Here is a 27,268-nt window from a genome sequence, read left to right as displayed (position 1 = left end):
GCTGGTCTAGTTTATTTTACTAGGATTTAACGATTTAGATGGCTTGAAAAATGTTCGTGTCTCAGCTCAGACTTGAAATCGAGGTTTTGTGCTCGTAAGCCTGGCGCCTTTGTCACCCCGCAAATGCTCCAATCAATGGTTTAAGTGGTAGCCGGGTGCTACCGTCGTATGTGTTGACTGAAGACGTGCACGTGTAAACTGAAACAATTGATCGTGCACGCAATAGTGCAGCGGTAACTCGCAGATATGAAAAAGATTTGGCCAGATTTGTTGTCGCAGCTGCCAGGCATCCGTTGCTGTGCTTCCCCGGTGCCCTCTATTATTCAAGCTTAGTATTTATGTATCATTTACTCAATTTTGCTAGCAATTTAATTGGTACGTCGAAGGATAACTTTTGTACACGTCATTAAAAGAGACTTAACGTGAATCTATTGTAGCTCTAAAATACAAACGAGATTTCGAAATAGATATATATATATATATATATATATATATAAAACTAAAATAAGATCACTAACGAAGATAACTGGTGTTTTCGTTCGGCCGTATTTTTCATAGTTTGAAGATGACGGTAACATGAAGCAAAGGCGACGCTATAGCGTTCCTTGTACCCATGACTACAAGGGACAAATCGCTGCTGCTAATTATTTTTAAAGTTGTTGGCACATGCGAACGTTTTTAACTGCTCCTACCTAGACGCTTCCACCTTGTCGGGACTTGGAATATTTTATCTGACAAATATTATCATTTTTTTTTCTATACTAGTTAATTGTAAGTATAAGAAAATCACACCGTTTGGCTTAAATCTAGGACACATTAAACAAAAACTTAACGTAGTTTTAATCTATATGTATATAATTTAATTTGACCGTTTGATCTTTCGTACATCCTGCTGTTGCGTTAACACCTCCAGAGTTCTATAATACTCGGATAGCCGCCATTTTCTCGAACATGGACAAATATTTTTTGCTTTTATACCACATTTCTGGCACGTACAAGAACCCCTTATTTTACATTATCACAGTACTATCATAACTTCCTCAAAGAAAATTACATAGGCCAATTTCATATGTTAGTTCTATAGCTGTTTGCTCGGCAGATTGACTATGACCTTAGAAATAATCGAATTTCTAGTTTAACTTACGGGTTTTCGAAAAGTTAGCAACTATAACACAAATTTCGACTTCGCTGATTGCACAAACCTAATACCAATACTGCGTTAAGCCTGACAGAAGTACATGAGCAAGGCCGAACAGACTCTCATGTGACTAGCCGATGATACCTGCCGCTGCCTCCGACGTCCTAATCTATTGCGCAGGCCTATAAGCAGTGAAATTAGTAGTAACGCAACTCTTCCTACACTTTTTATCTTATTTCAATGACACATTTTTCTAATGTAGCGATAATGACAAGAACACGTATAACAAAATATACACATATAACAAATATAATAAACAATGCCTCTATACATATGTATATATATATATATGCGGACGCAGCTCGCTATACTCGTCCAGGCCATCGCAAACGAGATCTTGACAATTTTGATTATATCTTGGAAATTGGTTGTTTTGGCCCGATGAGAAGATTCTATGATGAAAAATTTAAAAACTCGCGGCTAAAATGTCTAAGAGCTCATGTCCAAAGATTAAAAAATACCATCCTGACAACTAACACAACTTCATGTCGCAAGTAGTCTATAAACATATCTCGATGTAATAAGTTAAGGAAAATTTTATTAATGAATTGTTATTCCGAAGTGTAAAGTGAGTGAGATTCGCTAGAACGCACTGATACATTATATATGTGTGATCGCCAAATAAAGATGGACTCGTTGCAACATTCAACTAAACTGGTAATCAGCTGAATATTTTTGCTATACAGTTAGATCGTGATTGTCTAAAAAAGCAAATTAAAATTTGGAAAAATTAAAATTTTCTCAGATAACAGGAAAATGAAGAGTTTATCACGTAAAGCAGCCTCTAATGACGAGGTGACCGGTGGGACTGAACGAAGAACGAGTAAATGTACAGGGCGTAAACGATCGTCGATATGAAACAATTCGATTTGTTCTGATTCTGCTGGTTAATAAGTGTCCCGCATGGCTACAGCCTTTCAGTCCACGTCATAGGGTATAATTAGTTAATTTGTTATCGTACAAGATAAGTATTTATGTATGCGCGTGGCGGGCTTAAGCAAGCAGCTTCCTCGAATAAGCGTTGAAATACTGTTCTTTAGGTGATCGAGGATCAAATGATTATAACGAATCAAATTAGACACGATTTGAAAGAGTCCTCGATACAGGCGGTTTATTCAAATGTTCTATTCTTCTTTTTTTCGAACAGTTACTAGATTAAAGATAGCAGTATAGAGTTCTGCTGCAATTGCATTATCAGATTTTCTTCTGAAGCCACTACCGGGAATCGTTGCTCTACGATCTTAATAGCAATGGACTCAGGGAAATTGTTTCTGGGTGCTTGAATCTCTACCTCCATTTACTGTGCAGAGGTAATAATACAGAGTTGTTGCTCGATGGAACAAAGCTAGTTCATATTTCTAAGATGGCTCGTACAAAATAGGTTGAAATATTTGCTTGACAAGTGATAAATAGCTGTTATATAGATTCACACATTGGGTTTCAAGGTCGTATTCTAGTTTCTAGCCTTATAAAAATAAGGATTTGCTATAGAGTTTTATCACACAGCAAAAATCAACCGATGAATCCGATGTTAATATGCATTGTGCTCACTTCCTAGCTCAGAATAACTCTAAGCTTTTCGTTTGTTATGGATTAAACCTTCTCCGTATATATATATATATCTTCACGGATATATAACCTTTCAATATAATGGAGAAAGGAATACTACACTATACTCACCCGGCACGATTTTTTCACCCGTATAAAACTACGGTTCGCATCAATTCGTACTACCTGTATTATAATAAATAATAAAATAGCATAAAGCTCAAACAAAGAGTAGCTTGATTCAGTTTTATGCTAGATGAGGGTTTTTTTTTTCAAAAAGCCGACGAAATACTGTAAATAGAATTTACGTACAAATATTTATCCGCTATATGTGTTGTTACGAGCTTTCTTTACGTGTAGTTTTAAAGAACAGAAATAGCAAAAGTTATCTTCGTTCGAGGCTCCATACTTCCACCCATCCGGTTCCAATTTGCATGAACGAAATAGATTTGAAGGCAGACTGCTCCTCACGCTTTTGTCAAGCGTTGCCCTCCGCTTGTTCGTGCTTCTACATTACGAACAGAGGGCATATTTTCGTATTGGACAAATACGGGATTTCTTGCTCTTTACTAGAAAAAAATCAAGCATAGAAGTATCGGGCTCTCGAAATGTGCTTTTCCAGCATAATATGAGAATGTAGATACAGATTTATGGTAAGCGGCCCAAACGAAGTATTTATTCGAGCTTCGGCTATTTTCGCGCGTGTTTCGAGTGATCAACCGAAGATAATGCTAGACTTCCAGCTCACAACTAGATAAGGCTCTGATGCCTCTATTTTGATACCATTGCGAAAAAATATTTCTGTTTTAATGACAGCGAGCAGATATTATTAACTAATAGTTTATATGAAAATTTCCCATAAAAAACTGAGCATATGAAACTATGACACATGCTATTATATGGGCGAAGAATGTTTCTCAGCGAGACGGTGACTAGTCATTTTACCGGATCCGTTACCCCGAACATATATACCTCCTAATACCTCCTCCCTCCAGAAGTACAATATGGCAATAAGAAATAAGAACAATCTATTTTTCCATAATTTATTTTTGTCATTCACTCAAATTTTCTGTCATATGCAATAGACACATTCTACATTTTTACTGTTTCCTTTTCGCCGTATAATTCATCCTTCTTGACTTCTCTTCATTCTCCTGTCCCTCATTTTTTCTGTTTTTTTTTTCTTTCACTCTCTATCTCTCTTCCCTTTTTCAATGAGTCTAAATAATATCATACATTTACAACACACATATGTACACAAAGCTGCTTCAGAACGTCTTCTTTTTCGTCGTCGCCATTTTCCTGGTTGTCGGTCAGACAGGTGATCGGCCCTCGTCGTGCGATCGGTCCAAAGGCAGCTGTTGCGTCGAACTAAAGCTACGTGCTCAATGGACGACACTCGACACCGGGTTGACCCGTGACCCACTCTGACATTCTATCCCGCTGTCCTAGTGGTACTTCTGCTAGTGTGCCCTTGACTTGACTTTTTATGCATTCCGTTATTTTCTACTTTGCCCAAGTCATCTTATAGCCGTCCGTTATACTCGGCTTTCGTGTATTACTTATACATCTACACAATCCGATTTTCTAGGCATCAACTGCACCTTTTCCATTAGCATAAAACCAAGCATTTGAACACCGAGTTTGTGGCCATTTCGACACCATCAATATTGTTGTTTAGCTAACTAATATGATCGTTCTTTTATTTTCTCTCATGACGCATATATTTTTTTGTTTCTCTCTCCTTTTTCTTTCTTTTTTTCGCATCTATTCAGGCCAAACAAACTCACTTTCACAAACCACTGAACACTGCGTCTAGCTGATGTCTAACAAACCGCGATAACGCTCTCAAACCCCCAATGTCTTCGCCTTAAATAGGTAATCATCCATAATTCATTATTTAACGGCAATATGTTTATTTATCTTTACCATCATCATAATATGCATTGTTTGCTAGAAAGTGCTTCAGCAGCAGGGTTGGCTAAAGTCATAGCACGGCCTGCTGACAGGTCGCCTACACGAATACAGCCATCCAGCCAAAAACTGATATTAGTCGCGTTGATCCACTTCATTTAAATGTTCCACATGACTATGCACGTAATCATTATAATCATCACCATCACGGGCATCATCAGCATAAACAACAACAGGTCGCATTTGTTTTTTATCATTTTTTGTTCCTAAGTCCCCAATCAGGACAACAACACAACCTTCCCTACTACAGAACAGTCCCACTTTTGTCTCGGTCGTTCTCGATAAATTCCAGAGCCCCTGCTGCTGCTGCTGCTGCTGCCGCTGCCGCCGCCGCCGCCGCCGCCGCTGCCGTCGTCATTTGTTCGGATGGCGACACACAAGGACGACAATGACACCCAATTCCTTTCTACCCATTTAAATGTCGTCGCCATTGTCGTCTAATTACTACTGTGGTTTTGGCCTGCTTCTTTCCTATTTTGTCGTCGTTGTTTACGGGTGTAGCCATGACACTTGCCGTTTTGTTGTTCCGGCTAGAATACTCAGTAAAGACTGTGTATCTCCCATTAAAAGTTTCCTTCTAGTTCCTCGTTTTCACCTAAACGTGAACGTTGCATCGCCGTCGTATGCACCTTGTAACGAACGGCTGAAGTGAATCGTACTAGATCTTGCTGGACCTCGCTGCATCAGATTGCGGCTCGACGGCCTCACTGTCGACCGTATAACATAGTAACGATGGCAGTTCTTCTGTCGCTTGAAGCATCAGATGCATACTTGTTTCATTTGACGGGTCACTTGACGTTACTTCTTAGTCAACTTTTACATATTACATGAGACGATGCTTTGCGTTCAACTGAATTTTTGTCTTTAATTTTCTTACTTAACAGTGTCTCATCGTAAGCCACAAGCTCGACAAAACTACGACAAGCACTGAACTGACGGACACACCTCGAATCGACTCGCCTGGAATAAATTCGAATGTAAGAATCAGTTAAGCTTTATATGATGAAATGTCCAAAAATTAATCTTATATTTTAAGATGGCGCTTTAGAACGGTTCGACATTTGGCGACATCTTTTTTGTATTTGTGATATACATACACTCTTTAAAGTCTGAGACCACTTAGTAGGATATCGTCACTTGAGCTTTTGGAGACAATAAAAAACAGAAAATTCAAGCAGTTTACGAATATAAGTCACTTCTTGAAACTACAGCAGCAAGGACAGCTTACAGAATAGAACCCGAATAAGGCCAAGGTTCTGCTAGACTAGTTCTATTAGAACTAGAAGAGCCGTTGGTTCAAAAATTCTGGAAGAAAAGTAAGCCTCGTGGAAGGCCTCCTGCGAAAGCGCGTAACAAAAAGTTGAGCTTTGGAAGCCGTCCTATCTCAAAGAAAATGAGTGTTTGTACTTAGGTTTGGTGTATATAAAAATGTTATACCTGTTCGCCTCGGTCGAATTAAAACAGAGTAAAAAAAAATGGAGAACTGCTTGTCGCATGATTTGAACAAAGATCAAGAACAGGAACATAGAGACCCGTCACTCTCTCGTTATAGCACTGACCCATCCTGGTACTGAATTGTGACTAGTAACGAGAATGGATAAATGCAAATGGTCACATCACTTCATGGATATAACTGAGCCGGCTGGCCATTACCTTAAGTAACCATGTAAGTGCAATAGCTTATGCTTGTTGTCGGTAGGCGTTAACTGGTACGGCTTGTTATCAAGTATGCTTTGTCGGACTATTAAAATTAGAGGAAATTGGGAAGAAAAACTCTGCAGTAAACAGCCAAGATTAGTGAGCAGAGTTGAGTGAGCAACAACGTTTAACGTTGCCCAGTAAGAATCACGCTAGCGAAAAGGCAAGAGTTACAGTTGGCATTCTGTCATCTCGTACACTCGCTAGACATAGCTGCCATAGGTTACTATTTTTCCAAACCCTCGATATTTTTCTTCTTCGAGAAATCTTAACATAATGTCGCAGTTCCGTCAGATACTTCATAGACTCTCGTACGATAAAATTCAAGTGGCAGAGGATTACAGACGATACGCATACATCGAATGAAGGACCTACTTCGTTTAGTTAATATACAATCAAGTATCTACGATGTAAAATTGATTACTGGTTATTATTGATAGCATAGATTCGCCGCTCTGAACACGCGAGACGCTTCAGAAGAAGGATTCTTACTCAGTGTCTTAGTTTTTATTAGTACATTAACCAAATCGTACGTAGCTGGAGCAGTGAAATAATCAAACGTACTGGATCAATCAGCAAACAATTAAGTACTTTTAACTTGATAGGTACGAACATTATAGCTAGTTATGGCTTACAATCAACAACGTCAACTATTACTATTTATACGATACATTTAACAAGCAAATCGGTACTAAGGCTTAACGAAGTAGAATAGATCCTTGTTGCTAAAATCCTATGATGCACTTCGGCACACCGTGACCTTCTCGATCTGAGTGGGATTTGTGGCTTAGGTTAAGCAAGTGATGTACGGGATGAATTTCCAGTAATATGTCCTCGACTCGAAAGCACCTATCTGTAGACAGATCTCAATTTAGAATATCAGCTTCACAACGATGGCTGTAAAAACACTTGAGCCTGCTCAATAACTGTAACTGATGACGCAGTATATTAGTATTGTACGTTCTTAACGATAGTATACTATCTAAGTACGTCCCGTGCTTACTGACCATTGCCGGCACTTGCTGTATTCGCCATAACGGGCCGCGACATTTCCGAACGACCAGGGAGGGTTCTGCTATTGTGCTGAGTGTGAATGAGGTTGTCCTGGTAGCCGAAGGCACTCTTGACGACCGTTACGTTTATCACGGCGTCATCAATGCCCCGCTCGTTGCGGGCCACGAACAGAAACTCTCGCATATCAGCATATCGAATGTGCGGAATTTCCAATGAAGCGTACCGGCAAAACGGCGTCTCCGCAGTCTGTAAAATACAATAACGAATGCGGTTAAAAAACAAAATTTCATGAACGCACATTTGATATAATATCAACTCTTAAAATAAATAGAAAATTAAGTGACAGCTGATGAAACATGAAATGCCTTTCCCTGCCAAATCAAATAGATTAGCTTGCATTTGCTCGATGGCCTAAGCACACCTTGGTGGGAAGGACTATTTAAAGGCAAAGCCGATAGAAGTTGCTCTTATTAGAGCTCGATAAGACCCGCTAAAATTCTTTCCTTCAGTACCTTTGGGAATTATTGAGTGTTCGCTGTTACCTGTCTTCTAGAGAGATATTGTCGTTTAATCGCTCGAGAGAAAATTACCCATGGCTACGTTTTCATCAAATTGGGCCAACGGACAATAAACGCTTGGGAGTTTTCTATCAGTAAAGAGCTGTAACCTATTCAAATATGATAATTTCGAAAGAAAGGAAAAAAATCTTATTATTCTTACTCTATAAATAAGATTTTACCAAATGCTGAACCGGATCGTCCGTTCCTAATGCCGAAATTGCTTCTAGTTCAAAAGACAATCTGAACTTGAATATGTAACAAATTCAATGTAATACGTACTCTATAGGGATGCGCGATGTAATGTGGATGCGCCTTCACATCGTCGCCCGGACTGAGCACGAATCTGTCTAGTAGCCAGTGCGACCGAGATGGCTGAGGATTGGCGCAAACATGCACAGTAATCCACAGATTACGCCCAAGCACCCCCGTCAATGATGAGTTGAGCGCACTGACATCGGGACGTCCTGGATAGAAAAACCCTCACTTTAATAAGGTGTCGACTAACGTAAACTTTGCTATTGTATTTTGCGAGGACTGACTATCATTCGAGCCCTACAATATTCGAAAACAGACTACAGCAGGAAAAGCGCACAAAGTCTGCAATTCCGTCCCTTAGATGCAGGTCTTTATCAACGGGTGTATGGTACATATGCAAAATGTAATGTAAAACTTGGCGTACGACCTCCATAAAAAATTTGTTTGTATGCTCATTGTTCCAATGAGAATCTATCTCCATTTTAACTTAACTACCTGTGATTGATAGCTGAACTTCTCGAATAGCGTTTCTCTGTCGTTTCCAATCAAGCTGATTGGAAGCACTGCATTGATACGTGCCGGCGTCCTGATAGACGACCGGATCAAGCACAAGGGACGAGTCGCTCGTTAGTCCTTGAGCGAGTCGGCCCCCTGGCTGGCGGCGAGACCAGCAGTACGTTGGCAACGGCTTGCCCTTGGCATGACATTCTAACCGAACTGGCTCGCCGAAACCTGCGTGGATTTTTTTCGGCGTATCGTCCATCATTTCCGGACCGTCTAAACACAACAAAACAAAGCAATCATAGACATAAATACTTTGATACCATTCGATTTGCAGTTACCGATGTGTACCATCCTATATCGTAACAATGGAATCGTTTCCTTCTTTCAAGTGAAACATTTTTCATTAAAAAAATGATAAAAGCCAGAAAGATTCCATCTGAACCATTGGGTGATGAATGATTACAACTAATTTTACATAAAATTTAAAAAAAATATATCAGTTGATGCTTTTTCCAAGCTCGTCATCAATCGTCCCTGACTCTTATTTAGTTTGCTTCATCCACCCTCACGCGTTTCCGTACGCGCGCTTTTCTAGCCTTTCATTTCAAGCACTCTAGAGTCATTTTGCATGTAATTTTTTGTTCTCTGGAAGGCCACTATTTTAACGAAATTGCAATTTTCTTTGTAAACCCTTTCCGATAAGGTGAAACAAGTCTATCAGCTCAGAAAAGAACTCAGTGTTCCAGAGTCATCAAGTAGAACAATTCCAAGGACAACGCATTTGCCGTCGCTTGGGTAAAATGCGTTCTTCTGGCCTGGTCGTCTGCAACAGACAGACAGCCAGCCAGCCAGCCAGCCAGCCCGCCAACCCCAGCCCCGCGTCACTTGAAAAATGAAAGTGACAGGAGACAACGAACCTCGGCTTAGGCGATGTTTTCAAAACGACGACAATATTATGCCTCCGTCTTCCTTTAGCAAAACTTCAGATAATTGATTACAGAGCAGTCTTGTCCAGTTGCGTTTAATATTTAAATAAGGAAGAAGAACTGTCGGTGGGGCAATTCTCGTATGAACAGCGGGGTTATTTTTGTTAATGTGCTTCATGCTCTGTCCAGATATATGTACGCACAAGAAGGAAAGGTTACTTACAATGTACACTGAGCAGGTAACCAAATGATTCAAAGCTGCCCATTGGGTGCTGAGTCGTACAACGATACCAGCCATAGTCACTCCGATCGACAGATGTAAAATTGAGAAAACCGCCCCCCTGCCGAATTATCTCGGTCGAATTGATCGGAAGGTTTTCTCTTGACCAGCGCGGAGTCGCTGGTGGATTGGCATCGATAATGCACTCGAGCGATACGAAGCTTTTCTCCACGAGTGGCTGCCCAAATGCAGGTATCCGACTGATTGCGAACGACGGAGGATCTAGAAGAAGACATAGATAAGTAGTGGTTATTTGATTAATACTTGCTGTGTAAACTGAAATATTTTATAACAAGATAATCATCTATTATACTGCGCGCAGTGGCCCTCTTCAAAGCACTTTTCAATCTACTAATACTAGTGTATAAAAATACGTGGTGGTTATAGTACATGAGTTCGTTTTATTCATCGGGAGCGTATCACAACGCGTACAGATCGTCGCTGCAATGGCTCGAACAGATAAACGCCTAGCTGAGAAGTCCACGGGTTGGCGGTACGAACCCCGCCATCGGCACATATTTCTCTATCTGTTTAAGGTAATAATAAAGAAAAATACTCACATAATACATTAAGGGAGGCACTGACAACGGACGCGTTTGGCCACGCAACGTGAAAAACGTGACACGTAACTTTTTGATGATTCATTGTACGCGTGGTGTTAAGTCGGAGTATGCTTTTGGTCGTGTATGAGTCTTCATGGGACACGAAATCGATTTTTAACTCCGAGTTGCCGGTCACATTAATGTGGTCCGGTCCCAGTGACCAGAACACTTGTTTGACCTCGGGTACGGCCCGACGTGCCACGCACTCAACAGTCACCGTGTGATTCTCCTTGGCTAGCACATTGTTGCCTGGGTGAATACGCTTGCCGTCTTGCACCAGAAAAGGCTCTTCCGGTGCTCCTGAAGACGAAAACAAGAGCAACCAAGGGGTCAAATGAAACAAACGATTTAATGGAAATTTATGAACGCTTTCCTTGAGACTACAATTCTTCCCCTATCCCCTACCGAATCTTTCATTTAGCTTGTCGTTTGCCTTTGTGCTTCAAGCTCCACTACCATAGGACTACTATTTCCAAATGTCGCGTAACTTGGTTGCATTACAATAAAACGCAACAGCAGGATCAGCAGCTGTACGATCGGCGACTGAGTGGCTGCGCTCATGCAAACGCCGCGAGACAACTTGAAGATCAAATACGGCGGCCAACGAAAAGGCAGCTGCTGTAGAGCCATAGTAAGGCCACTAAGAAAGGCTACACAAAAGAGAACGGTCCTCTCCGTGTTTCCTGTTTACTGACTGGTCATGAAGGCCATAGCGGTAGGTTTGATGCAAGCTAGCATGGTTTTAGAAATGCGGCAAAAACGATCATTGGTTGACCAAGAATAATATAGACCCATCAACTGAAATACAATATAGACCTAGGACACTGTGTGCATCGATAGCGAACCGGAAAGGGAGGCTTTTATTCTTAGCTGGTTACTTTGCGGTATTAAATAATCAGCGACAAAGTGGCGTATCTTAATTATCTGTCTCCGTAACGTTTTTCTTACAGCAGCTTCTTCTCATAGTTGATACTTGCCGGTTACAACAAGCTTGAGCACTTTAGCGACTCGTTTCACCGACCCGTCATCAGCGAACTCCCAGCATTCCCACAAACCATCATCGGCCCGAGTAACTTGACTGATTTGCAGTGCCGCCGTTCCGTCTTTTGAGATGTTCCATTGGCGCCGCGAGGCCGTGGTTGAGTCGAGTACAACTGGATGGCCATTTCGAACCCACTGGATTGATCCGCCAGGCGTCTCGAGGAAGCACGGAATTGAGATCCTCTCGCCTGGATTGACCACACGTTCAGCCAATTGGTTGCCGCCTTGTCGGCGGGCGCCGGAAACTGCGACCAGACCATCGACAACAACAACGAAAAGCAGCAACAATAGCTGCCGGGACGAACGCCACGGCGGCGTACACAAATATCTGCTGTGCGGAGCCCCTTGGCGGTGCCTCAGAGGCTGGCGCTTCTGTTTATGCCGCTGGCATCGGGGCAAAATCGCCTGATCGACGCGCCAGCTGCGACGCTCCATCGAGCACCAGTGCGCTATCCTATAGAAAAGTACAGCAAAAACCAAAGTAACAAGAACGGTTATGGAGAAATTTATGAGCCATTCGTTGGCTAGAGAACAACTGCATGATGTCCGAAGCTGTATAAACGACACCATCAACACCTTTCCGTTAGATATTTTGCAGTGCTTACAATCGATTTTATTCAATATTTCTCTATTAAAGTATGCCCCAAGCATATCTTGCACTAAAAGCGGAGAAACTTGCCGCAAGATCGTTAAATAACTATGTAGAAATTGCCCACAACAACCCTATGGACATAGTAGGCATTTAAATAGCTACGATTCGATGATAACAGATAAGTATTCATTGAAACACTTACCTGCGCAAATGCTATGCATCTGCACCTTTTACATTGCTGCCAAATTATTCATTTATCTTACACCGACCTGTGTCGATCGACTGTGTAGTTGTGCTATTCAAAAGCCCATTACATCACCTGAAAAAAAGTTAATGCACCTTAAGCAAACGTACACACATACATGTTCGTTCTCTCTCCCTCTGTGTGTGTATCTATGCAAAAAGAAAAAACTAATTTTCCGTTAATGTCAATTAAGGAGATCCTTTTCTATTATACGTATCGTACTAGACGCTAGTTGATGCTAGTATAGGTGTGCACGAGTCGTGATCCTATCTCAGATAATATGGCTCTGCAGCGCTACGATCTCGCTTCATCTTGCGGCGACCAGCCACTTGAGCAGTGATTGTCCGCTCAATTAAATAGACACCATCATCGTCCAATAAACGCCGCTTGATCTCAGTGATCCTTACGATGTGGTGATGATGTCGATCGATGATGCTGACAGCTGTGGCTGTCATTGCTTTTGGTTCTTCAGTTTGCGACAATAAACGATTTACCCGTGCGTTCCCCATACACCACAATGATTTAACCAATCTTGATCCGTAGAATCGGTCCCGAATCAGTCGATAGCGAAGCGATCCACGCGAGGAATGTATCAGGGGTGCGACAAAAAGTCAACGTTCGATTACTTGTAAATGAATGTGATGGGTAACGTGTCGAGGAGATAGATACCCGATGGTACGGTTGACGTCGAGGTACTTTTAGTCTTTTCGCTAACATAGTTAGTTGCTCGTCGCTGCTACGACCTGCGAACGCATCCTAATTGAACGGAGCGCAATGACCCTACCGTGGCGACACCTATCGTGAACGAACCGATCGTGTCCGTCGGACGAAGTCTACCGGGTCATTTTATTGGTAAACATTGACAGCCCGGAGGAGATGGCAAAATCGTCCACACTTAAACTAAGCACTGGCACGTTTTTACACAAGACGTAGTATATCGCACGCCAGCTATACGTTGATTAGCTAAGTTATTATAGGAAATATCCGCACAGTGGACTAGCAGTATGCGGCACGCTAGCATACAGGCGGCTGTAGCAGCGTTCAGTATGCCCATTGATACTTACTTCTCTGTCTGGGCATTTCAGTTGTCCAATGAGGATCCTAAATATTAATGGTTTGTAGGTAGAATATTTTGCAACAACGTCCTGCTCTTTCAATGATCAGGTCGTGATCTAAAATTTTTAAACGCGCTTTAATCAGTCTACGTAACATGATCGTCTGGTTGTATCCTGTCGTATGCATGGTTGTATCTTGTACCCGTAGCCGGACAATAGCTGCGTTACCATCCTTTCCTTACTTCTTGATCGTCTTAAAATGACAGCTTTCCTCGCCCAACATATATATGTACGTCGTTCCACACGGTGCTCGGCATGTCAACATGCTATTGGCTGATTGAAGTTATAACAAATGGATTCGGTTTTACCTTCGAACCCGGCCTTATACCCGAGCAGTTTCTGTCAACATGGACTACGAAGAACAATAGGGCCAGTCAAGCAAAACAGAGCACCGTAAAGTAAACTCCCTTTTACCGCCCAAGGGGCATTCTTCCGAAATTTCGAAGATTAACTGCATGTTGGTGTTTCAGTTACTTGTCGAAGATTAAGAGCTACGACCATCGACCGTATGGGACTAAATCTGAATCGTTCAACCCGAAATGCGAGCCCACCATCACAATAGAACTGTCGTCATCTTAGCGCGTGGCTGTGCTTGGGCTTTTGCTATTGCTGCTGATGAACTTAGCGACTGTGTCGTCACAGGCGGAATAACAAGGCCATAGCCTATCTCATACAATAGCATGGTAGAGAACAGAATAGCAAAACAGTGCCTACAGTAGGCGGCGCCTAGGGCCCCGTTCAAACAGCTGGTCGGCTGGCTAGTCGAGCCTTGCTCTACGTTTGGTCTAGCTTCGTATGGCCTGGTTTCTTCGAGCATTCTCAAGCAATCGGCACGGGGAGCCATGTAAGCATCGCCAGCAGCAGTGGCTGCCTCCATAGCAGCAACTACACAAGACAAATGTTCCCGCTAGCTTACTTTATGACTTGTGTCGTCCTTTTCACCGTCGTCACTGTGTGCTACTCGTACCCGTTGAAAGAAGAGGGCGGCAACTAAAAGGTCTACCGAAGCCGAAAGTAGGACCAAAGGGAAGAAGACGACAAAAAAGGCGGACAGCCGGCAAGGATCTCTCTTCCCATCCTCTGCGATCTGCTTCTTCCATTCGCCTAAAAGTCTTCTCGTCCGTTTCTCGCATCCAGACTCGATCCGCTGACGTATTTCGGCCGTTAACACCCGCTCGACAAACATTCAGTGCTGCTGCTGCTGTAGCTGTCATTAGTGCTACCGCAGTTTCCTAAGAAATTGAGGCTACAAGCCCCTAAGGATCGCTAGAGACCGCTAAGAAAGCAAACGGGCGCAGTCTGGCAGCTGCGACATGGTTTCGGAGTTTATTTGCAGTACAAGTAACAGTGGTTTTAAAACCGTTAGTTGGGCGCAGCTTCTATTACCATTACAATCATCATAACTATAATCAGGTCTACTATTTGTCTACGTGCTTGCCTAATGCCGTCGCAATCTCTACGAGGACAATGACAGCAACACTACGAACACCGAATTCCCCCATCTCCGTTTTCCCTTGCCTTTTGAGGTGTTTCGATGCCCCTTTATTGTCTCTCTATTCTATAGAGAAGTCCGCTGATAGACAAATGAATTATGTGGAATTATACGTAATCAGACAAAGAGAATCTTAAAAAGGAAGTGAAAACGGAAATATTATTAACTCGCCGATCCCTGTCACCGATTATAATATCGTCTGATGACTACAGAAAAAGCGGCAACAGCGCACATCATCGTAAAAATATTCTATATAGTGCATCAACCGTTAAAAGTAACTCGTTGACTAACCAATGGTGAAACGTAAAATGATAAGCATGTTTATAGTTTTTAACGGGACTTGAGCAAAACATAATGACTATACAAGCACTATGTTGTTTAGCAGCGATACAAACAGACGGCACGCTTCGGATCATAGAGACTATTTGCCGTGTGGAAATATCATGGCATAGGCCAGTATCAACTGCTATTACTGCCATTCAACACTGGGATTTTGCTTTTTCGTAACACACAGATAGGCCCTACATTATTAGAGCCTTTCCAGGTAAACATTGTTGGCAGCGACCACGCTATCGTGGTATTCGACCGATAAGCTCTTACTTAATCTAGAGTACCTTCGATGACATCTTATAACAAAACGCGCCTTTCATTTTTCTAGTTTTGCCTTTTTCTCGAACTGCAAATAGGTTTGAGGGTAACGCGCATCTGCGGCGAGTTTATTGCCATTTAATATAGATTCAATCGGTTAGTTTACCTATCTTACATCGGTGGCAATATGGGCGCGCTAGTAAGCCTCGATTTCGAAGTTCGCAAGCGTCTCTCAGAATAATTGAATAGGTTAGTGATTGTCGGATTTAGTTGGTGACATAAATAAGGAACACGAAACAAGTCGTGAAAACGTTGTAGGCTTATGTCAACGCTGAGACAGTTCAGTAGCGCTTGCGAACAGCTCAAAAGCTCGGCGAAGACTTTAGTTACTCAGTATCCAGTTTTAACATACGATACAATGCAATAAAAAGCAGATGTTTGTTTATTGTTGATACAATACGTAAGAGGATGCTTCCTAATTCATAGAATAATAACGAAAGGAGTACCGCACTTAGACGACATTTCGTATTAACAAGTAAGATTCTGGCACAAAGTCCCTAGAACTCAGTGGCAAACTCGTTTGCCATGCCCGTGATAAATCGAAGGTTTGAGGGTTTCAAATACACTGTTTGTCTCCTATGTGTTCCTGACGAGAAACTTTCCTGTTTGTATCGTGTCATCTGTATTTCATTCAGGCGGGGTGGGTGTAGGTCGAGCGACCCCAGTGACAATAAAGGCCTAGGATTTGCGGGACTTTAAGCGAGCTTCAGGCCGTCACCTCCTAGCCAAAAGTCTCCCCGATGGGTCCCATACAGGGCGGTCAGCAATGTTGGCTGCCTTTTCTCGGGTTGTTTGTAAATGCTCCGGTTACATTGCAGGTGGCATTACGCCCCATATTCACTGGCTATGTAGTTACGGGGTGGTCTGAGCTGGGCCAACGACGCATAAACTCTACTCGTTTCACAAAACAGAGGCTCAGTACTGTAAGTCTCCACCTACGGATCTAAGGGGAACACATGCCCCATGGGGAGAAACAATCACATTCGCAGCGCATACATGGAAATAAGACATCGCATTGGGGGTCTAAGGTTCCTTGGCTCAGGGCTTGTCTCGTCGGGCTTTCGATGTTTGGTTGTCCGTCCGTCCATCCGTCCGTCCGGCTGACCATGTTTACAAGTGGAGCAGGAGATTAGACTATGCTCAGTTCTCTCTGCTGCGTTCCTGGCTGAAGTCTCTACTCCGCTCCACCGGCATTCTGCCTGCCGGGTCCCAACCCGTCCAGTTATTTGCTATTTGTTGCTGTTTCTATAGCCCATGTTGTCTAGTGTAGTGTTTTAGCATGCTATACTAGTGGCTACAAGCCCAACCTACCGAGCGACCGGCCGCCCGATGGTAACGGCGATCAGTAGTCGAGCCATTGAGGAATAGTATACATAAGTCTACAGCCTTATTTCTACTTCTATGTAGGTAGCAATGGCTAGAAAAGAACCGTGCTTCAACTTGGGATAAACAACAAAAGTCACTAGAGTTGTACTCTTCTCTCTTTCCCACTCTATTTGATGTGTGGAGACACAAACTGAAGCGGCGGCTGTGGAAGTCGCTTGAGGCAGAAGCTCAGTCCTGTTTTTTGTTTCTGGTCGAGGGTATAAGGCTTTGCAGAATGGCCCAGCGGCAACGGTGGCGGTGAGATGAAAGTTGCAGAGAAGTGAGTGCGTGAACTACCAACAATGGGCCGTAACATTTGTAGACGATCACCACCGCAATGTCCGAAAACAATACAGACGCCCGTTCCATTCAGACGCTTCAGACTACTGCTTGCAAACATGCAGACATCCGAAATAGGCCGTTGATGTTGAATGAGCACCATTGGAAAATTCGAATACTACGCCCTTAACGTCGACGCCTCCTCAGCCGATGACAGAGCTAAACTTTGTATACTGCGATCTCGAAACTGGAGAGCAATTTTTCTGCTGAAAGTTTCAGAGATCCCACGTCCCGCTAGAATCGACTAGGCGATCTAAACGGAAACGGATCATAACGTTAGAAATCGCCCAAAAATGCGGTTTCCAATAATCGCAAATGTTTGAAACGGTACGCTGCTTTTCAAATTAAAAATTGAAATAATAATTATAATAATATCATAACATATCAATTTGAAAAACTCCCGATACAGTCGAAATTAATTGACGGCGAAGCACAAAAACATAAAGGAAAATGTGCGACGGCTGTCGTCCTTACAAACAATTTCATGAAGGGGATCGTCGAAATTGCAGTGACGCTCGAATGCAGATGTTTATGTACGAAAACAAAAAAAAAAAAAAAAAAAACGTTACAGAGCAAAACTAACTTCGATAATACGACAGCGTTTTGAAGCACCAAGTATATTCTCTTTTCATCCCAGTTCAGATCAGTTGAGGCGACATAATTTTCTAATGAATAAACATGCGATAATAATGCACATGGTTGGATGGATGCTGTTACTCAGCTACGAGCAACCGTTTTGCCGATATAATTTCATTTTTGAAACTTACTCCGGCCCTAGCGAAGCAATCTGTACTTTCAAGCAGGCAGCAATGCTTTTCACGCTTACTCCTTTACGCTACTGATCTTCCACGGTATCCTTCCATCGCATTCTCAACAATTCCCACTAGTAGCGTCTTCTGCTGTAGATGAATCGGCGAGCTCTACCCCCGTGCAATTCTATTCTACGACAGCTGCTACTATAGGCACACTCATCTGTTATAAATAGAAAGTTCATGCGTTACAAAGACAAACATACGCCAATACCCAAAGGCAGATACGCACATATATATCCAGGAGATATTCGCGCAAAAACCGCTCACCCCGGTTTATTTTCTCGTTGTCTTCGCAGCATCTAATCGTCGTAGTAGTTTTAGTATGTAAAGAGCATAACATGGGTGCTAGCTACTTTAACAACGAAAAACGGCCTAAGCGGCTGGCTAGTCGCCTGAGCAGCAACAATACGACGACGACGAGCACCATTAGGTCACTAACAATGAGAGATAGCAGAGACAGCGCTGCGAACAGCAGCAGCAAGGACAATAAGACGCCTGGTCGTTGCATTGGCCTGGAGGTATGTGGAGTACGTAGAGAATAAGAAGAACGCTGGATAGTCGCAGTTTGTTCTTCTCGCCAGTGCTTTTTCCGGCTGCGTCGTAGATTTGTCTATCACACGATCGGTTGGTCCATCTGTCCCACTGTGCCTGTGCCTTTCCCTGTCGTTGTCCTATGTTCAGCCGTTCTGTCGGATCCTGTCCTGTTAATCACCGCCTTTCGACCCCCCTTGGACACCACTAAAGACCTTGTCTCTATGCTCGTAGTGACGATTGTGTTGGAGGAGCACGAGTGGCGGAAGCTCGGGCTGTTTATATAACCGTGCAATAACGGCCGATGCGGCACCAACAACAACATCAGAAAGGACGACGACTACAAAATATAGAGGTAACTCCGAGCGACGAGCGTGACGGTCACAGTAGCGGTATCATGGGCAAGTTACCCTTAACAACAACAGTAGCAGTAGAGCCTTGGGCCTGCTCAGTGTCATTGCCGTGTTGAGTGCCTCTTCGTCGTTTGTTCGCCTCCTCTTTCGTTAGTTGATTCGATCGTTGTAGTACTCTTTTTTCCGTGGGCAGGCAGATCCGCGATGGCATGTCGTCTCGACGGTAAGCAGGCCTACGATGGTCGGCCTCTCTGTAAAGAACTAACAGAAACAGGACGCGAAGAGAAAGAGCGCTGGGTGACGTTCCCTGGGAAGCTAGCTAGAATACTGAGGTTGCTTTCCAGCCGCCTGGAGAGCAACAGCAAGCACAGGTCATAGCATATATCCTACATATCGCCTACAGATCGCCCATCCTCTCGTATCCTTCTTCCCGGTTCTCTTTTGTCCACGATCGATCCGTGGTGACCGAACGAGCTTGGCTAAACCAAATTCAAGTCGTACGGTCAGCTACTAACAGGGGCAATACCATGGCGCCTCGACACCTACATAAGTATTCTGTCCACTTGACTGTTTGCGTATAGGAAGAAAAATCCTGTTTTCAGGTTTCGCTAGCTTCTGCCGCTAAGCGGAAAACACAGGATGCGGGAGATCTCAATAAACAGTCATCTATGGGTTGACGCTTAGCAACAAGGAGTAATTTTTTATTGGTATCGCATGATCCTTCCTGTTCGTTGCGCTTGACGCACATAACGCACGAAAGTCAAAAAATAACTAACAACGTTAACTAATACTTAGTACTTGACATTCGAAACTTGATATATATGCGTTACTGAGTTGAGATTTATATGCCTGTACACAAAAAAATAGATTACGATTCCCTGTTGGACAGTATGAGCCATTCTGTGAAGTTTGTTGTTTCTTAAGAATGGCGGGTACAGGGTCGCTAGTGCAGAACCTTTCGGTTTTTCTTCGAAGATTCGATCCGTAAAAATACAAGGCGACCTGCAGATGCTATCTGAGCATTGCCTCAACCCTGAAAATCTCCGGTCAAGTATAACAGTAATCACTGCGAAAATACTCTAATCTACAATGGCTCTCCTCCAACTTTTCTGGCCAGTGTTTAGCGTTAATTAGTCGATCCAGCAAGATGAAACGCGAAGATAAATTGCGTGACAATTCTTTTGAATGGCGAGGGACTTCATTTACTGAACCTCTATTTACAGACATATGTGGCGACGTAATCATAAGTATATAGATGGATATGTGAAGGCATGCCGACACATGGTTCCATCTCTATTCCTTCCCCACCTGTCTGACGAATTCATTTTAAGCATTTGTTCTTATATTCAAACGACCAAACAAGAGGACACGCCGTGGGCTGTCACCTGTGCCATAACACATATACTCACCTCAAATATAAGACTCACATCACTTGTCGCGTCTGATAGTCTAATTAATGCTAGCTAATTATATCCCAGACATCTGTATTTGTGCACGTTACCCAAAACGCTCATAATTATTATCGCTGCAGTGCTATAATTATTACTTGTGGTCGTATAACAAACAGACCTGCTCTCATTTCTTAACTCGCGTCCAGGTTCTAGCCCGCTTTAATTTAACCAGACTCTGGTAGCAGCAATAGGAACAATACCTAAATGCGCCTTGTTCACGTAGCGCCCAGCACTTACATGAATTAGACCTGTCGCCTCCGCGCGCGTCGCTACGCTTATACGCATCTGTTGTTTGCTCGCCTGCCACCGTTAAGTATTTTACTATTTACTACTACCTTTTTCACTGGAGCCGGAACAATGACGATGACGGCAGAAGTTGCCGAGTAGCAATTCGTTAACAGAAACGAACTGGGCGCCTCCGATACCACCGTTGCTTATTCCACAATGTCTGTTGCTAGCACCGCCGCCGACGCCGCCGCCGCCGCCGCCGTTATGAATACGTCCGTACATTTGTTTACCTAAGTTCTGTCTGCTAAGTTTGATAGCTGGGCATAAAGCTTTAAGCAGCGTTGTGCCTATTTCTTGTCCATCCATCCATCTGGTTAACTAACGGGTTGGTTGCACAGATCTCCCAGTGGGCTAACTCCCACACTTCATTACGCCGGCTGAATTCCCAATGATGTTTATTGTAATGTACAGACTAGTTTCATTACTGCGTTTATTGAAGTGCTAGAGCATGTAACGTTACCAGCACGGCTGATGTGCTCGTTGTTCTTTTGTTTTGTTGGTAAGTTCTGCCAGTCAGCACTTGCACCCGCGTCTGCTGCCTTCGTTCATGCCGCATTCTCCCCGGGAAGGCCCGATCCTTTCATATTCCTTTTCCCTTGCAAACGCGTTTCCACACCTACTCTTACTTCACGTGTTCACGCTAATATTCTACTCAAGTTTCAACGAATGAGTCTGAACGTCTGACACAAGTTATCATTGGTAGACTCAAGATAGCTCGGTGGGAAGGAGTTACGCGAATTGCGTTCGTGCTCAAGCTTTTTTTTCGCTTTTTATGGTGCAAACGACAGCCGAGCAGTGGCACCTAATATGGTATTTCTTTACGTTAATTAGTTCGTTCATCAAGCTATTCCGATTCTATTGCCGTAAAAGAAATCGTAACACATTAGCGCCTATATCAGCTGGTTTCGTATGCTATCAGCTAGCTGCAGACGAAGGCGGCCCACTCGAATATATAGCCGCAAGAACCGTGTGAACCATGGTAAGTGTCACAAACCATCTTGAATTTAGCCAATATAGGTAATACAAGGGAACAAATTCCCTGGCATCTTCTCGAATCAAGTCATTTAATTACTATTGGCTCAGGCCAGTAACGATGGCATAGCAGACTAAAATGGCCACAACAAAAAGCACCGGCTTTAGCTGGCTACCGTCAGTAGACGATTCGCACTCTATAATTGCACGACACTGCTATCGTCGCTAGTAAATCGCTGCCTTTTGCAGGCATCAAATTTGTTTTTGACTATTTTGACGCGGGAAGTGATCGTTCCGATCGTTGGCCCTTAGCCGGGACGTAAAAACAAACGTAATCTTATTGTGTGCACCGACAAGCAACAACTATTTTGGAGATACTATCTGTTGTAGCCGTTAACAGCAATCGTTCGTAAGTAATGAAACCTCGCAACGAAATCTGTCGAATGCGACCTGGACACCACAGTAACTCCACCTTGCTTTCTCGCCAGCAAGTGTCCTGCCTTGCCTTGTAACGCTCCTATTCTTCCTGCATTTTGCTCGAAGCCCGCATCTGGCTTCACAATGGCAAATTGTCAAAATTCACGCAACAGCAATATCCAACAGCACAGACCATAACAACAGCTGGTGCTGCTTCAACAAACCGATTTTTCGACTCCTCTTCATTCAATCAGGCGCTCGATCTTGGTAAACTCACCGATATGTACATATATGCAGCTGCGGTGGTAAAGAGGAACAAAATAGGAATCGTTTACTCACGTTTTCCCCGTCATTCATAACCCCGTTGCTGCTTCTTTACTACCGACTTTTGTATGGGTATCCATTCATGTGGTGTCCGACTGGCTCGTAACTATTCCCGCCTGATCGTGTCGCTCAAGGGCAACGCCGTCAAACGTCCTACGATTCGTTCGACAATTCAATTTGTACAGGCATTTTTGGTCTGTACGAAGCAGCTGAAGCCGAAGTGTGTGTGCGTCGTGATAGTGGAAGACCTCTATATACATGAACACATACAGCCATTATACGATCTAGAGCTGAACGGAATAACGCCAAAAGCCGAGGCCAGTATCTACGTAATAAGTTGATATGACGCCTAATGTTCTCCTCCAACAAATGTAACGTCACAGCTGATGGAGCAGGATCGTTCGACACTTGACGTCGCAGGGTGTGCAAGCTTCTTCACTCGATCTACAAAGTCACGAAGCAACAATACGACAGAAGTGGGTACCACAACGACGATACTACGGACAATCTTCTGTGCACGTGCTTCATTGTCTGAGTGGCTGGATATTCTGTTATGTAGCGAACGAATTGTAGTAAACTTCGGTGAGCTTGACAAAGTCAAATCTAAGCGCTAAATGCGTTTTTAAGTAATACTTGTATTATGATTATGCATCCCTGTTGCGTTCACGAATGAAGCATCCAGTATACGTATATATTTAAAGGAAATCATACGCTACAAGTACGTTCGTTCTCGACATGTTCTGATTACAGCTGGTCCGCGTGGATTTCGATCGTAATAGCCCTGAAGATCATTTTGGCACGGTGAATTTGATGACGGATTTTTTCGGTATAGTTGTTCTACGGGGCGACTGGGTCCGGACACGCCCAAGTATAATATTCAACTCTTCCGCGCAATTAACTTCTCTATCAATTATTTATGTGCGATAGCGTTTTGCGTTACGTTTCGTTGCAACAAGAACTGCAGATTCCGACCCTCTTACGTAACCGCTTTCTTCCGTATAGAGTAACAAAACGAGGCAAGCAAAATTCCTACCCCCGCCAAATGGTCTCAAAAGTGAACTAGTTGTTACTACGATTTACTACTATTAAATTTAGCACGCAGTCGTCTAATTTACAGTTAGGGAAATTGGTAAGGCCTGAATTTGCGTACACGACAACGGTAGCGACAATATACTAGAGAGAACGGAAATTCAAACTGCAAGAATATGAAAGCGGGTCACCGTCTATCGGGAGCAATAATACAACCCCTCTATACCTTCGCCAACGTCATTGAACTTCAGAAATAAGTACGATTCTATGTGTTGTAACATGTCCATCTGTAAAGCCGGATGGTCTACTCATAATCAGACCAACAAACCAGTGCCACCATCGCAAGCGACAACATCCAAGCCCCACGCTGCTACACAAAGTGGAACTTTAATTCTTCCATACGCTTGTTTTATCACACAACAACATCAACAAGAAGTAGCTAAATGACTATAATCTCGATATATATATATATATATATATATATATATATATATATATATATATATATCGGGAACGAGAGAGAAAACCTAACTGCTAATACATTTCGGCTGATAGGTTGGTCAGAAAAACTGGGTTCCGTTGCCCCGAGCCAGATAATGCATAGCTCCCTTTCGGGGAACAACACGTATGCAGATATCCCGCTGCGACTATAGCCGCCGTTGCTTCTCTTGTAACGGCGTTCGTTCTTATTGCTGTTAATAAAGGCTAGTCATGAAACTGATCTTTGTTTCTATGAAAAAGATATTAAGAATTATTGATTATACTATAATATCGCTTCCCCTGCCAAATGCCTGCCATGCTCCAGCTAAACATATCGGATCAGCAAACAAGGTTCGCTTCGAAATCTATTCGCGGGCCAGCCTTGAAATACAATAAGTACTTAAGATTACAGTGGCTGCAAGTTTACCGCTGAAGAAAACATACAGTCGTGAAAAACTAGATCAACATTTATTTACTACAATCAAACAATATATTTAAACATAAACCTGTGACGGCGTAGTTGTATTACTTGAGATTTACAATGTAACAATGCCGATCTCGGCGACCAGTCTCAATTATCAGGAACGCTCGTTTTGGTTCTTGGAAATGTGTCACGAAGACGTAATCTAAAACAATTCTGAGATGACTTCTGCTGGCCCCATCAGGATCAAAAAGATAATTTCGTAACGTCCAGATCTGATTGTGTTGAGCGGAAGGATAGATTGCGTTGCAGACGCTCGTACCACCATTATCAAGACGCTTTCAATTCAGGTTCGTTCATTTCGTGAGGAACACCTATCATATAGGTCGGTTTTTATCAAAGTTAAAGCTCGAGATAAAATTACTGAGTTGTTGAAACTAGCGCGTCATAAAATATCCATCTTGTGATTCTTTGTATTCAGCGCGCCGGTGGCAGAAAGAAAATAGCCTAAACGAATTAAGGTGTAAATCAGGCTCAAAAAGAACGAACAGAACCTTTTTACCAGGCAGGTTGCTGCCGTTGTTATTATTGGCAGATATGCTTGTTTATCTATTCGTTCGGTGGTCTCCCCCTGCCCGACCCGTCGACTCTTAAGGACTCTTATAGACATGAAGGGCCTGATCTTCTTTGAAGATTTCAGTAAAAGTCGTTCTGACTGCACAAGGAACCTTCAGCCAACTCTCGCTATGAAAAGAACATCGACGGGCAGTGTGCGGTCCTGACTATCTATGCCCCCATTTCTCTCTCCATTCTCTCGCCCAGTCTTCCTCCTGTCTGACTTCACATCACCAGATTTCAAAAATATTAGAAAAACCATCTGCAGTTTACTTGGAACGTTTCCACTGTCCAAAGGCGTACTTCGCGCCGCAAACACAGACGCGTCGGGTCGCATGTTGATATCACAACGTTCAAATCAGCTTTTTCGAATACTTCTCATGCCTTTCTCCCGTCCCTGCCGTTCTCGTTCCTTGTTTCGTCTGCATCACCGATCACCGACAGAAACTGTCGGGCTGCTAGTTATCGACGATGAACTAGCTCCGATCTTCGCTTCTGCTTCAAGCAGAGGTCACCTAACACCAACGAATCGAGGCACAACGTCTTCGTTACAGAAACAGAATGCAGCACAGCCAGAGACATATCCTTCCTATCGACAAAGGCTCTACCTAGCTTTCTAGCAGCATTCGACAGCAGGGTAAACACCAATTCAACTAAGATAGTAAGCGTAGTCTGGTCGATTTTCTCGAAGCGGTTCTAGTTTCGGCAAAAAGCGTACCGAGTTATCTGAGAACTTGACTCGCGAGCTTATTAGCGCATTACCACGTTCGTAACGCAGCATCGTGACATTGTACGGTTAGTCAATGAGTACCTACCATGAAAGACTTCTAGGTCACGCCAGAACGAACTCTGCGACCGAAAAGTTTCCTCTCACATGAAACAAAGGGACCAGAGTTTGAAGTCGCTGACACTTAAAATGACTTTGGTCTATTCTGAACAACAGTTAAATCGTATGTTCCGCAATCATGTTAGGCAGGCGTAAACGTGAAATCCGCAACCAATTTACCCCTTAGCTATTTCGCTCTGATCGGGAATCTCGATCGGTTGAGCCACTTCAAATAGTTCACATGAAAATACTGTGTTAGAGAGTATTCCCTCTATAATTGATTTAGTGAAATGCGTTCAATAGAGCGGAAACGTGTTTATCCGACCGAAGCGCTGCACGGAAACTACATTACCATTAACCACAGAAGAACGTTTTCCGATCTCAAGCTGCCGATATCAATATTAATAATAGCTGACTCTCATATTGCTTCTAGTCTGAATGGAACTCTGATGTCCAGGTACTCACTCTAGTTGCAAGCCTTCTAAAGTATTTCTTGTTATTTTTATGGGAACTAACTACTCGCTCCGTGGATCTGGCCCCACAAAGCAAATCTTGTAAGTTTAAGCATACGTGCCGACTTAACATCAGTACCCACCGTACCCATGACAACGAGTACACTTTCTATTGCGTACCTAGTCGAAAGAACAGATTTGCCTAACATTGTTAATTGCCGATCGTTCTAATATAGCACTGTTGTGCCTCGGATTGAAATTCGGCGCAAGTTACAAGTCTTCGTTTAGCAATATTTGCAACGTACATTTTCGATTCGTGGGCCTCTTCTCTCCAAAAAAAATTTTCACACAAACCCTTATCACCGGAAGTTCTGGCGTGAAACAAACAACGATCCATCAATATCACGACATAAACACTAACGATTATAGAAAGATTCTCATGCAAATTTTCACAAAAAAAACCATCTTCATCTTATTAGATTGTGTCTGAAGCTTCTTTATATGAGGATAATCACAGCGCTCGTGTGGCCGGCCAGAATTTTGAGCTGTAAACAACATCGCTGCTGGATGTTAGGATTATCCCAGCTTCACAGCGCTCTGCCATAACTCATGTACATAATACGTTATTAGGTAAGTAAGGGATTGTAATGACAGTAACCAAATTTTTCACATGGCCATAGCTCAAGAATCATGAAGTGGCGTATGTTTGTGTGCGGGTGTATGTGTGTGCGTATAAACGCGTGACACAAGATGTTTGCGTTTTTCCCTTCCACCCTGCTGATCCCTTCTTCTTATACATGTACAAATGGCTAGCGAACGTAGCAAAAGCGGTACGCGGTATTATCAGAGGCAGCTCTGGATCGCTGCGATGACAGATTGTTGAGCTTCTGAATCATCGATGT

General features: G+C 43.0%; 1 protein-coding gene across 3 annotated transcripts in view; it reads right to left on the bottom strand.

Moving 5' to 3' along the window:
• Window positions 1-3,757: 3,757 nt before the first annotated feature.
• Window positions 3,758-27,268, bottom strand: part of LOC111249610 (roundabout homolog 3-like) — a 60,142-nt gene continuing 36,631 nt past the window's right edge. For 2 of the 3 annotated variants that reach the window (XM_022803685.2, XM_022803677.2), the window contains 8 exons: window positions 12,395-12,511; window positions 11,537-12,054; window positions 10,518-10,859; window positions 9,901-10,179; window positions 8,743-9,024; window positions 8,272-8,456; window positions 7,426-7,678; window positions 3,758-5,680 (listed from right to left, as the gene is read on the bottom strand). In XM_022803685.2, the coding sequence (XP_022659420.1) occupies window positions 5,598-5,680; window positions 7,426-7,678; window positions 8,272-8,456; window positions 8,743-9,024; window positions 9,901-10,179; window positions 10,518-10,859; window positions 11,537-12,035 (1,923 nt within the window). In that variant the 5' untranslated portion in view covers window positions 12,036-12,054; window positions 12,395-12,511 and the 3' untranslated portion in view covers window positions 3,758-5,597. Of the gene's footprint in view, window positions 5,681-7,425; window positions 7,679-8,271; window positions 8,457-8,742; window positions 9,025-9,900; window positions 10,180-10,517; window positions 10,860-11,536; window positions 12,055-12,394; window positions 12,512-22,558; window positions 22,581-27,268 lie in introns of those variants that run through there. The other variant, XM_086985735.1, reaches the window with a different exon arrangement.

The sequence above is a fragment of the Varroa destructor genome, unplaced genomic scaffold (genome assembly GCF_002443255.2).
Source record: "Varroa destructor unplaced genomic scaffold, Vdes_3.0 BEIS01000001.1, whole genome shotgun sequence".
Lineage (NCBI taxonomy): Eukaryota > Metazoa > Arthropoda > Arachnida > Mesostigmata > Varroidae > Varroa > Varroa destructor.
Note: the sequence above shows the minus strand (reverse complement) of the source record. Positions and strands in the feature narration are given on the sequence as shown.